The 14,724-nt window shown below is 39.2% G+C and overlaps 1 protein-coding gene across 2 annotated transcripts; it reads left to right on the plus strand.

Moving 5' to 3' along the window:
* Nucleotides 1–9,955: 9,955 nt before the first annotated feature.
* Nucleotides 9,956–11,871, plus strand: nkx2.2b (NK2 homeobox 2b). 2 transcript variants are annotated; one of them, XM_085382227.1, is made up of 2 exons: nt 9,956–10,423; nt 10,883–11,871. In XM_085382227.1, exons 1-2 carry the CDS (start codon nt 10,225–10,227, stop codon nt 11,428–11,430), a joined length of 747 nt encoding a protein of 248 aa, XP_085238353.1. In that variant the 5' UTR covers nt 9,956–10,224; the 3' UTR covers nt 11,431–11,871. The 2 variants fall into 2 exon arrangements, with proteins under 2 accessions (XP_085238353.1, XP_085238352.1); XM_085382226.1 differs by having other exon boundaries at nt 9,965–10,441.
* The last annotated feature ends 2,853 nt before the right edge of the window (nt 11,872–14,724 follow it).

Below are 14,724 nucleotides of genomic sequence, written 5' to 3' on the forward strand. Positions count from 1 at the left end.
TACAGTCACTTCGCACAAAGATTTGTAGCACTGCCATATGCCAATGAGAAACACACCAATACCATTGATGTAAAAATACGGAAATTGTTACTTTACAGAATTGCTAGATGACCAGATGCTGGGACAGAGGAAGCATGTTCACTGCAGACCAAGTAACCCATATAGTCATTATGGCGATTGCAAATAATCCTATACTTGGAAATAAACACTTGTGTTTGTTTTGATGTGTTTGAATAAACACCAGTACTTGAAGTTTGGATCCCTCTATGCTTATGGATCTATGACAGAAGTATGAGCTCAAACTGACATAGCCTACCTTGTGCACAGAGAAAGCAAAAGCCAGATGTGTTTTGTATTCATACCATCAGTGTGCAGTTGGCGCATTGTGTGCTTAGTAGATGATGGCTTGTGTGTACTGTTTGATACGGAAACACTATTTTTACGAAGGTGTGAAGAGTTAATCTAGGTGTGTTTGCTTTTGCAAGAGAACTACAATGTTTTGATAATTGGGTGACAGGTTTTCTTATTTGTGTGAAGAGTTTTGCAAAATTAGCCAATAGTTACAAAAAATGTGCTTAAGCAATCAGAAAAAACTGTAAAGGACGACACAACACAACGAACTGACGTCACTGGAAAGAGTTTGTTCAAAGCCACTCTGTGTGTGCATGTTAAACAGAACTGACAGATAAATAATAACATAATAAGGCACCACAAATAATTTTTTTTAAAAGTCCAGAAATAAACAACAACAACAAAACTAGGCTCATTACAACTTGTAATTTTTTTTTACTTTTATTTATGATCATTGATTCAACTGCAAAATTAAACCCACCTGTAATGTACGCAGTCCAAACGGGTGACTGAACACAGCAGGTCAAATTCCCATCGAGTCACAAAGTGCACAGCAGTGCTAGACTGCTGTTCCACAAAATCAGTCCATTAATGTAATTAAACACAAAACAAAGAACAGGTTGTTTGGTACCAACTGTCATCCTCCTGCAAAACTAAACCAGCATCTAGTTAACAAAACCTGCAGTTCCCCTGATGCCCACTTGAGGTTGCCTCTAAAAACGAGTAATTCCTCACAGACTCCCTCATTAAAACACCAATTTACAGCTGAAGTAAACGTGTTTACAGAACTGACCTCTGTAGATTGTTCCCCTTTCACAAAAAGTGTATAAAGTTTTCTTTATTTATTTGATCGGAACCTGGTGGGTACTGCAGTGGTTGCTTTGACTGGCAGGTGAGCTGACACAGGCACGTGTAGCTGCAGTCGCCTGGTTGTCCTTCACTCAGTAAATGAGCATGTAAAAGCAGCCACCGTAGTGGAGTCTCTCTATGTCTGCGCATTTTTATTGCAGCTGTCTGATTAATACACCCATCTTTAGGCTTCAAAATGCAGGGCCAAAAACCAGCCGGTGACACCACGTCCATCTATTATATACAGTCTATGGTGCCAGCATAGGCAGCTGTAGTCCTATAATTTGAGTCGCTGTGCTGCACCTTTGAATTCCAACCCCATGTGCTTAGCCCCTTCAGTGATTTGGTCATTTTTTCTCTTGATCTTATTCGGCCCATGACACCAGCACCTGTCACTCCAGAGGCACCCAGAGATTTTTTTTTTTTTACAGAATATATAAACTAATAAACAAATGTGTTAGATTATAGCTAAAACTGTCGAGCAGTATACAAGTGATTAAAATCATTTCCAACCTTAGCATTAAAGTGATATACAGTAATATTGATGCAATAATATTCTGTCTGATCAGTACTTTTACTTTGGGTTCTTTAAGTATGATTGATGTGAAAACTTTAGCTTTTGGACTTAAGCAGGATTATAACTTTTACAAAGTACTTTGCAAAACAGTCATAACATATGAAATGTAAAATATGAAAAAACCTTTTTCAGGCACTGCTTTAGTACACAGGCTTGAAATCATTGTTTCTCAGATTTTAAATATTCTATTTCCTCTTGTACGCAGATATATTTAATTACCACTTTCTTCCTCATCTACACCGCACATTTCACTCACACCAGACTTTTGTATCTTTGGTTTAGGAGCCAGGGTGCTCCTGAACCAAGTTCATTCCCTTCATTTGAAAGCATCCACTGATCTGTTTTTCCCTTTTATTTATGATTCATGTTTTAAATTATACGTCTTGCTTTTGAGCTGTTACAATCTCAACATCTGAATGTTCACTTGGGATTTTAAATTCCACAGTTTTAAAAGCATATCTGTGACTATTAACCGCCACACTCAGTAAGAAACGCTAAATACTGCCTGACTGACTCTGGTTTCTAATGTAGCAGCGCCTCCTTTTGGAAGATTGCCTGCATTACAGCTCCGCTCCCACCTCACTGGAGACGAGATCCACTGTTACTGTCTGAACATTTAAACACCCAGCAGGGCTTCACTGGCCAGTTTTGTTTTGCCACATAATTAACAAAAAATTTAAAAAAAAATAAAAAAAATCAGAAACTACAAGACGCCCCCTGCTCACAATGATTCGTCCATTCATTTTGCATTCAAGTTTTTCTCATTACAAACCTTTACAAACCAAGTGTGTCTGCTATTTGGGATTTGTACACATTTCTTAAACTGATGGTTTGCTGTAATAATAATAATCCTACCAAACAGATCTCTTACACAAATCCAGATTTAATCAAGTGTCAAATAAAGTTAGGGGAGTTAAAGAGTTCCTTTTGTGTTAGTAAGTTCACTGTAAGCAAAACACACAACAAATCAACACAATATAAACTTCCTATGTTACACAGGAACTAAACTCTGTAAGGAGGTCCACGCCGTGAATTTGTCATATTGAAAATATTCTGTGGTTCAGATCGATCCCTGATCTTCAATTAATCGTATTATGAAGGAAATGAATCTCTGAGTCTCTGGGAGGGTGTTGTTTGTCCTGGATTTTTAATATCCAGCCTCAGTGGCACTAGCTGCAGGTCCTTCCCGAGACAGCAGGGGGCAGTCTGAATTCATAATTGTGCGGCATTGGACTGGATATCCATTTAAAGCTTCCAGCAGGGACTTTGGGACTCTCTCCTTCTCTAAAATGTTACATTTTACAGGTTTTTAAATGAATGCAGCTCAATTTATAATTTACCTTTTTGTTCTTTTTGTATTAGGGAGCATCTGATGTTTTCTCCAGGTGTGTAACTTTTGTTAATAGTCAATGGTGCAATAGACCTCAATACTTGAAATGTGCAATTCACTTGTATTTTTATTTTTATTCCTATTTATTCTATTTATCCCCTTCGTATATTTTATTTATATATGTCTCTGTATTTATATATGTGTGTGTGTGTATATATATATAATATTCTGTAACTGTAACTTCTGTCTGTGCTGTGCTTTTGGAAACCGAATTTCCCAGAGGAACCCACCCGAGGGATTAATAAAGTTTTATCTTATCTTATCTTAAAGTCTCTGATATCCATGAGAAATTTTGCCTTTATCAGGAAAAAAAAGACATAAAATATGATAGGATGAAGAACGGTGGATCCAGGGTGAACTTTAGTCAAAAAAAGTCACACTCATTCAGCAGTGTTGCACTCCATATGTTAATCCCTTTTATTAGTGCACTGTGTCCCATCAGGGGCCGACCCACAATTTGAAAGAAAGAAACTAAAGGAAGAAAAAAAATGTATCAAAAAAAGCTAAATGTGACCGTCTCCCTTATGGACTTTTTTTTTTTTTAATTCTGAATCAGATGCTAATTAACAGATAAATCTAAAAATATAAATAAATAAATATTATGTATAAATATAAGAAATAAATAACAGTTTAAAAACTATATCACAATGTGTGTTTTACTGGTTTCTCCTCAGTGAACCAGTTCATCCAGTTCCTCTGTGCAGCGTGTGAAAAGTTTTACACTGTATAGCATATCAGAAAGAACTTTTCAGCCCCCTGCTTCCATGTATTCTTTCAGTTTGGTGTCTCAGCTGCTCTTTTATGTCACATTTCTCGGCGTTAAAGAGGAAAAAAATATAATATTCAATGTGTTTGTTTGGAGACTGTAAATGTGGTAATTATGTTTTATTATTTTACAAACAAAATGAAAAACCTGAACCATTGTGTTACCAGCTGACATATGAGAAAAATAAAAAATATATTTTTATTTAGTTATATATCGACTTCTTAATTCACTGTTCGAGAAACTGCACTCTCAATTTCTATTTTTTTTATGATTTAACACTTCATGTTTTATTGCCATTTCTTTTCTTTTTAAAACTGAATTTTACTGTGAGTGTTATTTTATTCAAATTCATTGTATTTTATGTATTTATTTATTTATGTTAATTCATATGTGTGTGTTTTGTATTTTATTGTGATTTTGTTTATGTTTCATTTTGATTTCTTTTATTTTAACAGATTGTTACCAGTTTTTTGCCTTTTTTCAATCCATTTATTATTATTTTAATTCCTTTTATTATCACATTAAGATGAGTTTGGTTACAAGTTTTACTGCAAATTATTTTTAATCTTTTTTTTTTATTTAAATATTTTATTTTTTAGTTTAAATAAACAGAGGCTAATTGTAGATATTGACCACGGGAATGGGTTAAACTGCCGGGTGTGTGTGTGGTCATGAATAAAGAGGAGAGTCTATTGAAGGGAGCACGATGAATACCATGACAACTCCCAGCAGTCTCACATGTATTCCCAGCAGAAAAAGAGTGTGTGTGTGTGTGTGTGTGTGTGTGTGTGTGTGTGTGTGTGTGTGTGTGTGTGTGTGTGTGTGTGTGTGTGTGTGTGTGTCCGTCCATTATAAAGTGTTCGGGGGGAATAAATGGGATAAATGTGGAGGCCGTGCGGTCTTTGTGGCCATGGGCTCAGCGTGTGTTTGTTTGCAGAATTCGACCACCCAGCAGGAATTTACACACACACACACACACACACACACACACACACACACACACACACACACACACACACACAGCTCATATCTTTGTCACACATCTCACACTCAAAAAAACTGAAGACCAGCGCTCAATCAAACTAACAACTTTCAGAAATGATTGGGACGGTACCCTCCATCATTTTAAATCGTCAATCTGATCCTTCATTTATCTGCTACAACTTGTTTTTAGCCATATTAAAATACAAGGATTTATGAGGAATTTGCAGGATTTGGATTAATTCCCACTAACACCTGTAGGTTTTCCGGGCCTATTAAAAAGGGGGGAAAAAAATATTTTCATCCTGAAACACAAAAACAAATCAGTTCAAAAATGAAAAGCAAACAGCGCTTTGTGAGATTACTGTGGTTACAAATCCTGACTATGACTTTGCTTTTCAATATTCTCTTCATCTGAATTTTTTTAATCAATTACTTCTAACATTTTATTGACTAAATGCTCGTCTTCACCTCGTGGCACCCACATTTTGAAAAGGAACAGAGAGTAAAATGAACAAAAAACTACATTTAAAACTGAATAGACAAATAAAAATAGACTGACTCGGTGGTGAAGAGATCACACCGCCCTGCTCCCACTCATTAAATGAAATGAATCCACAGATATGTTAATAAACCAGAAATCAAACAGACTCTGAAGCACTAACTCTTTAATGATAAAGGACCTGAAATTATCAACTAAATCTCCAAGCACCCTTCAGCTAATTAACAGGAAGTGTTTTTTTATTTGAAGCTTTTAATGATCCAAATCGCCACTAAAACCAAACCTAGCAATTACCTGCATTATGCAACTCAACCACGAACAGACAGGTCAAAGATTCAGCTGATGCTTCGAGAAGCTACGCAGGCTTCCCTCGGTTCACTCATCCAAACAGATATTCTTAAAGGAAAGCCGCCAGAGAAACACAGAATTAAACATCTTCAGCCACTATAAGAACAATGGACCCCTCTAAAGATGGCACGGTGCCCGCAGAGATCCCATCTCACCATTACTGAGACAGTCTGAGGTTACACACTTAATGCACCAGTGTGTAACCTCAGTGACAGTTCAAGTGACAGTGCCCTCTATTAGCCATGGTCCACAAAGTCTACAGAGGCAGGAGGTTGGGGTGGATGAATGGGTCAGGTGCTCAATGGGAAATGATGAGCTGCACATTGGGACACTGCAGGGCTGCGGTCACATAAGACATGCTCATGAGCCAGAACACCATCAGGAACGTTTTCTTTTACACCACTTGAACTTTAATTTTATTTTTTTCACTGGCCTTTTATTTTTGGTTTTACTTTTGGTTTGGGTTTCAGAAAAAAATGAGAAATGATCTTTCACAGAGCTACAAAGTCTGTTTTAAGAAGCTGTGCAGGTGGTGGTGGTGATGCACGTCACATGAATATCAGCAAGGAGAAAATGATCAACTTTTACTGTTTTCTTTGTGTTTGTTTGCTGTTATGTTTAGGCACTAAAAACTGTTTTTCATGGAGAGGAATTTGGATTTTTGTCCCTCAAAACCTAGACTCAAGGCTTCAAATTGATTTCTTAACCATAATGAAAATGATATTTTAAATAGTGACCATCAGGTGGGGTTAAACAAAAAAGAATTCAAACACTCAGGAAAGTCTTTAGTGAGGTCACAGATCCAAGCAGCCGAGAGCCATTTTTAATTTAGCTTCTACTACCAGACATCTTTTGGTTGTTTAATAAAACTCAAGTTTAGACAGTTTAATTATTTTAATGTATTTAATTACTTGTATTTCAATATAAGTTAATAATAACAGGATTTGGTAATCTGGGAATAACTTGGTGAAAACTGCTCCTGCTCCTGCTCATGTTTTCCTGCGCTTGTGCAGGTTTGACCTAGGAACTCCGGTTACGCCTGAACGCTAAATTAATGCAGCCCACAAAAAGATTCTTAATCACAGGAGTTTAACCTCCTGTTTAAGATAAAGGTTAATAACACTGGAGATCATGTCACACTCACCTATTTCTTATGCTTGAACCTATGGCTGTCACAATATCTGATTAGTCTGGTCAAAAAAATATTCTCAATAAGACAAGAAATACTTTTTTTTGCCACATTCAAGAAATTCTACTCAAGAGAATATTTTTTAAAGGTCCCTTAAATCCATTTATAACTTAATTTATTGGCTTTTTTCACAAATAAAAAATTAAAGGTCCATGAAGGTGATGACAGTATGCAGCTATAACTGTGCAGAAACATACAAAATGGACTATTCTAAAAATATTTATCATCTATGCAGTAATGTCATTATCATAATTTATCATCCCTGACAGTTACCATGACGCCCCCGTCCACACCAAACTGACTCGTTTGGATTGAATTAGAAAAATAATAAACTGTTTGGTTCTATTTCTCTAGATCTCTCAGATCTCCTTGAAGAACCCCTGAAAATATTTTAAATTATTCATAATAATTTCTCAAACTGCTCATCCAAAAAAAGTTCATTCTGTATTTTTGAATGGAATAAAAAAATTAAGCACGTGTCAGTATGAAAAAACCCTCATATGATAGTTTATGCATTTCTGCTTGTGCAGATGGAGGTGGCTCGGAGCTTCTCTCCATCTCTGCACTGGACTTGACTCTCAGCCGATCTCTGTAACATTTCTTTACTTCACTGACGGCACACAGATGATTTCATACAAACAAAATCCAACATGAACACGTACACTGGCACATTTCTATCCCTAAAGACATGATCCACAAGAATGCACCTCCAACGGTCTAATTGCTGCACCTCATCATAATTATAAGCAGCTTTCTTAGTGCAGATGATGTGGTATCAGGAGACTAATAGAAATAAAGATAACTTATGTTAAAAATTAATTTTAGTCTTAGATTTTCAGCAGTCCGTGGGTGCAGATGTTCGAACTGTCGTCTCACCGGCTTTGACCTCAACTGTGAGCCATTCAGAGCTTTGAGTCTTCGGCAACACTCCATTTCTGGTCATTAATGAATCATAATAAACTCAAAATCATTTAATTGGTCCCAGTTTTGCATTTTTTTTATGACTGATCACAGAAACATCACAACAAAGAAGAAACTAAATACCCCCTGTTGATGCTATTTTTATGCCTTTATTGATACAAATAATCTGACTGAGACTCAGCGTCTCATTTACAAGAGACAATTTGGCAGTTGTCCTACTTAAGGCGCAGGTGTAGAGTTGAAGAGAGACGTGCATTTCTGTATTTAGGCAACATGAAAAACTATTTAGAAAGCTGCTAAACTCAGTGTGTAACAATGCTGCTGATACAGGAGGGTCTTTTCTATACTAATAATAATATTATTTGATATAAAATACAAGTTTGGATCTCATTCGAGTGTTTTAGGAACTTAATTTTTACAGACACACACACACACACATATACAGTGCTGTGACCTCCGTCATGCACACAATGTGATAACCACAGAGGAGCCAGAAGAAAGGAGGAGGATGTTTCATATTAACACATTTTTCCTTCAGAAAGTTTGAAAATAAGTAGGTTGTAAGCCACTTTGTCCCCGTTTAGAAGAGTTGGTCTAAGCTTGAGAACTAACCCTGAGCAAATATGGTCTCATCTTCTAGATTTCAGTGAGATAGTCATTCTTTTTCCATCTCAGAATACCGATATGTGTGACTCGTTTTGTTTTGAACATGTTTAAAAGTCAACGATATTTGAAATTAAAATATTAGGACTTCTCATTAAAAGTGAACGGATGTAGATTAAAACAGCTTCCGACAAAAGACACAAAAACACGCTAAAGTCTGGACCCGGGCAACACAGAAGAATAAGTCATAAACAGAAAAATATATCAGACAATCAAAAAGTCATAACTGCAGACCAAAAAGGAGAAATCGTAGAAACTTCAAACCGATTGCATCGATCAGGCTTCAGGCAGAAAACACAGAGAGGATTAAAGCGGATTACAAGAATTAAACAATAAGACAGTAACAAGCTGAAGCAATGAGCCCAAGTGCGTTTGAATCACTGAGCCAATCAGTGAGTGAGTCAACACTGTGACTCTTCATCCCAACAACAAACATGCTCCGACCTTTATCAGTGCAGACTGGTGCTCTGAGGGAATCATCATAAAATTATTCTTAGTGCAATTACTTTGTTATTTGGATTTTTAATACCAAGTTTGAAGACAAGTGGTTGTGGATTTTTACTTTATTTTTATTCATTTATTGAAAGAAATTGAGGTGGTGGACTGATGACAGCTCAACTTTTAAACACCAGAAAATTTAGAAACCACATTCTGAGGTTTTTGAGTCAATCTGCTCAGATTTGGACACTTTTAGGTCAAATAAATAAAATGTTTCAAATTTTATTCACAGAATATCATTTCTGCCATAACTTTGCATTAAATTACAGATTCTTCTTCTTTTTTTAAAAAAAAATGATGATTTACAAATTAACAATGTAAAAAAATGGCAGGTTTTTAAAAAAATAAACAATATTATTAAAATTAAAGTCATTGTTTACAAAAAAAACCCCAATACGATATTAAAAAGAATAATTTTGTGGCCAAGGGTTAAATCTATGAATATCAATAAATTAGAGAAGTTATTAATGTAGTCATTCTGACTATATTTTTTTCTAAATGTAATTTAATCAATATAAAAACATTTTTAATCTCTTTATTTGAATAAATTATTTGATGCTTTGTATATTTTATTAGGTATAATGGATTGTTTATAGCTCTAATGTAGAAGGTTTAGGGATTTTTTCAGTTTACCGAGTTGATACTTATGGTCCTGCATAAATAAATAAATTATCCTCAAACATTTTTGTTGTGTCTTTCTTCTTGCCGTTTGCTGTTCAGGCACCATGAGCGCATTTTGATGGAAATACTGGAGATTTTATTTCTGCGGTAAACAGGAAGCGGATCAGTGGCGCTAACATGTGTAAATGCGTCGCTTCTTTCCTTCTAATCCTCCATCATTAATCATTCATCTCCTCCCTGACGCTCCGACGTCTCTGTTAATGCACTGCTCCGTTTTTTTTCTGCACACCCTCATCCACTTGACTCTCGGGACCCGCCTCCGTCCTTTTTACCGTCACACACACACGTTAAAAGGACGGTGCCACACTGTCTGAACGTCTTCCCTCATGTATTTTTCATGCTGTTAAACCCTCTCCGGTCGGCCCGTGCAGCTCCGGGCTCCCCTCTGACGGCATTCATGGACCCGAACCCTCCGCTGCCTGCTCCTGTTTAACGGCAGCTCTTCACCCTCCTGGATACGAGCCCAGAACTCTCCCCTTCTTCTCGTCTCTCCCGTCCTCCCCGCGCCATGCCGTTTGGCGCCAACGCAAAGACGGGGTTCTCCGTGCGGGACATCCTGGACCTTCCCGACTCGACGGGGAGATGCGGGTCCGGGACCGAAGAGACCGAGGAGGACGACACCGAGGAGGCCTCCACGGAGGTGTCAGGCGGCCGGGGCTTGTGTGAGCGCGCCGGTGAGCGTTTGGGCACGTGGAGCAGCACACCCGGTAACCTGCCCTTTTCACGTGAGAGACTTCTTTGATTTTAATGACTATAAAAGTTCACGCGTTCACACTGACCGCCCTCGCCCTTGCTGCTCCAAATCTCGAAAATATGTGAAAATATGCTTAAATATGGATATTTCCGTCAAATAATCGTGAAACAGCCTCCTAAAAACTTGCGTTAAATGATTATTTATTTACGTTTCTACTTGTAACTGGATCGGGGTTTTTTTTTTATCTGATCCGCTAAACTTCGAGTTCAGCTTCTGTGTTGCTGTGTCGGTAATTCAGCTTCTGACATTTTTGATCGCTTCACTTTTTTTCTCCCAATGAACTTAAGAAGCTTAAAGTCGCTTTGCTGGTTCTGTTTGTAAAAACACACCTGAGCTCAAACCAGTCACGCCATCAATCTGCCACTGAGTCTCAGAGAGTAATCAGATTACTTTACTGTCTCTCTCCCTGCAGTGCACGGGCTGTCCTTGGAGCCTCGCGCCGATCCCAAATCCCCGGAGCTGTCTACGGATGAGTCCCCAGACGCAGAGCGGGACGCGCGGTGCGCTCGGGCGCAGAAGGCGCGCGGCAGGAAGCGGCGCGTGCTCTTCTCCAAGGCGCAGACCTTCGAGCTCGAGCGCCGCTTCCGACAGCAGCGCTACCTGTCTGCCCCGGAGAGGGAACATCTGGCCGGGCTGATCCGCCTCACGCCGAACCAGGTGAAGATCTGGTTCCAGAACCACCGCTACAAGATGAAGCGCGCACGCGCCGGGCACAGCGTGGACGCGCTGCAGCTGCTGTCGGCCCGCCGGGTCGCCATCCCGGTGCTGGTGCGGGACGGAAAGCCGTGCGGCCGGGCTGCAGCCAGCGAGATGGAGGCGACGTTGAGGTCCGGCCTGAGCCTGCCGCTCTGCGCCTACTCCCCCCTGCTGCACCCCGCATACGGCCCGGAGCAGCATCCGGGGGTGCAGCAGCACCCAGGGGTGCAGCAGCTGGCGCACGTGTACCATTGGGCCTGGTGAAGCCCGGCGTAAGACTTGTGCGTGCCCTCTTCGTGAGATCGTAACCGGCCTTCTGCCCTGTCAGAATATCATAAAAACCGCTTCGGCCTCGAAGTGAAATCTGTGTTTTTTGAAAGGAGTTTGGCACAAATTTTAGAGCGTTTAATTCTTGTAACCAAGGAAACGAGTTCACACATGTTCATCTTCTTTGGTGTCTTTGGTGACCTCGCTCAGACGCGCGAGCCGTCTAAAACTACCCCGCCCCCTGTAAGATAGAACTGATTACAGCAAATGTTTTAGCAGTTTTTGTGCGATTTATTCTGATGTCGTTTACGTTGTGTTCGCTGCAACAACAAAGTCACTTTTTTCTGAGAGATGTTTTTCGTATGTGTTTCATAAATCTATTTATAATGTTGCCCTGTGTAATAAACTGGTTATTTATGGCGGTAAATAAAAATCTGAACAGAGGTGAGTCGTGTGATTTCAGCCTGTACTGGCCCCGTAGGGCGGATCCTTCAGATCTCAAAGGATGAACAGGATTTTTTGTTTGTTTGTTTGTTTGTTTTTTACATGGGCTGCTGAATTCGAGATGAGTAATTGCGGACCCCCTGCAAACAAATTAGTCATTGTTTTTTCTTATTTCTGTGATTTATCTGCAGGACAAGGGTTCTTTTTATAAAAATGCTCATTTCGGCCCTTCTGGAACATTTTCGAAAATACAAATTACACTGAAGTATCCGAATCCTCAATTATCTTTAAAAAAAAAGAAAAAAAAAAGAAAGAAAATCCTATTTCTGAATGGGCTGAAACCTGGGTGACTCATTTCTGGGCCCCGGCAAACAAATGAATCATTTTGGACCATTTGGTCCTAAAATCCCCCATATTTAAAATATATATATATATTTTTTAAAAAAATTCTAATTTCAGCCCTTCTGGAACATTTTCTAAAATATAAATTACCCTGAAGTATCCAAATTAATCCTGAATTATTTTAAAACTAAAAAAAAATCCTTGGTACATATCGGAAAATGTATAATTCAGGTTAATATACTTTGTTCTTTTCCATGTTTTAATGATGATGGTGATTTTATAATGACCCAATTTTTTGGACTTGTGAATCATAAACATCAGAGCAGCCCGAGGATCATAAGGAGTATTTAAGGCAGTGATTTCCAGACTGGGGGATTAGGACCCCCCAAGGGGTCCCAAGATAAATGTGATGGGTCACGACACAATCAAAAGGGAAGCAAGAAAAAGACTTATCCTTTTTTTCTTCTTAAGCTTTGCATGATCTTATTTTTTAAAAAGATAAACATTTTCATCCCCGCGGTGAAACAATCTGCAAAGGCTGCAATCATTACAGCATTCAGCTCTAAACCATGAGACCCACAGAGGCTTCGTTTAGTCCTTTGAAATTAAAGCTGCATGACCATCTCTGCACGGCGGGCCATTTAAGACCTGCAGAGGTTGGCCTCGGGTAATATGAGTAATAATCACTTTCTTTGGGTATATGAGCAACTTAAAAGCTGCTCTAAAGCAGGTCAGGATCTATAGGTCACAATTCAGCCTTAATAACATCACAATTTTAGCTGATATGCAGCTGAATTCTTTTATTAATAAAATCCCCAGCAGCTCATTTTCCAACGTGATCTGGTTCAATTTAAAGGAATGCTTTGGCACTGAGATTTACAGATAATTCAATAAGCAAGTGTTCAGTATGCGGGCATGCATACTCTCTGTCATTCCCCTGAACAATAGGCGTCACCACTCTGATAAAAGCTCCACGTGAGCCCTGGTAAAAGAGGAGAAGAAGTCTAAACTGGAAGAAGAAAAAAACTCTTTTTTTCAAATTTCTTCCCAGAAAATCTCATCATTTCAAACTGTTGTGACATCACTCCCTGTCTAACCTATGAAACTCTGAGCTTCTGCACTGATACTTCATTCAAATGGCACTATAAAACCCCAACACGATCTGACACTCGTGCCTGCAACCCAGAACCTGCTCGAGGTTATAAAACTGAGGCGCACGCCCGGCTCAAATGACACCAAAGAGCGACATATGCCAGCAGATGTGATTTGCTTATGGTCACCTCGTCCTGACCAGGAAAAACACCGGTGCTCTACAACGCCGCAGTAGGAGGTTAAAATGGAATGGATGCTGTCTGGAAGAAATGCACTGCAAAGTAGCATGTTAGTGTAATCACATTACATTTTTCAGTAACGCAGTAACGTAACACATTACTGTGCTAAAGTCAGTAGTCACATCACTCAGGCTCCTCGGTTATCAGATATGAACATCACTTTTATTTTCACTGCATGAAAGAACAGCAGCTTCATGCTGACGTGAAAACTGCGTCCAGGACAGAAACAACTGCACTACTGCTAACATGGAGCTAGCCAAGAACACAGAGTGATGCTACAGCATTACCTGGAAACAAATGGTGTGCAGATCTTTCCCCTGCTTTTGCAACACACCATCCTGACCAGCTGTAAGAACATGTACTCTTTTATCTTCCCCCTTATTTTAAGCCTCACTACATATTTCTTACAGATTACAGGAGTTCAAATGAAGACGCCGTCTTGTGGTTGAGTAGGAAAGTGCACTTTAAGTGGACATTGCTAATCTTGCAAATAATGAAAGACTCAAATACGTTTGCTTTTTTCAAGATATCCATCCATGAATATCAAGCACCTCAGCTAGTTCCTACTCCTGGAGTAGTGGCTCTACCCTGAGTACCCACTGAATAACTGAACTCCTTGTATTATCACAAAGGGAGAGCCCAGCCAGCATTTGGATGAAGGTCGTTTCTTGTCACTACCCATAGTTTGTGAATCTTTGGGTAGTCCCCCTCTACCCTGTCCCCTGACTCGTGAAGAGTCACTGCCAATTGACCCATTTTATTGGTATGAGGGCGTGCCTCGCAAAGCCTTGCAAACTTTGAGCACCTGCATCGTGACACAGGCAGCTGCAGCTCATCAAGGTCTAGACCCACTTCCACTAATCAAAGTCACTGAAATAAGCTGATTTATGCAGTTGGTGAATTTTGGAACATTTTAAATAGATACTGGAGAAATAATTGTGTGTGTGTGTGCTTCAGTTTACTCTATTTTACTAGTCTGTTAAATTGTTAGAGGATTGGTTCTTGCATAGAGCTTTTCTACTGCCCAAGTACACAGGGCACTTTATACAACATGCCTCATTCACACATTCATACGTGCACTTGTTTCTGTCTGATAAACACAGAGACACATCAGCCTACAGGCTGGATGAGCTGAGGGAGAAACCGCTGACCTTCCAGTCAGCAGACAGCCCAC

This window comes from Rhamphochromis longiceps, linkage group LG15 (assembly GCF_057381845.1).
Source record: "Rhamphochromis longiceps isolate RC_006_pf linkage group LG15, R_longiceps_female_GT1.1, whole genome shotgun sequence".
Lineage (NCBI taxonomy): Eukaryota > Metazoa > Chordata > Actinopteri > Cichliformes > Cichlidae > Rhamphochromis > Rhamphochromis longiceps.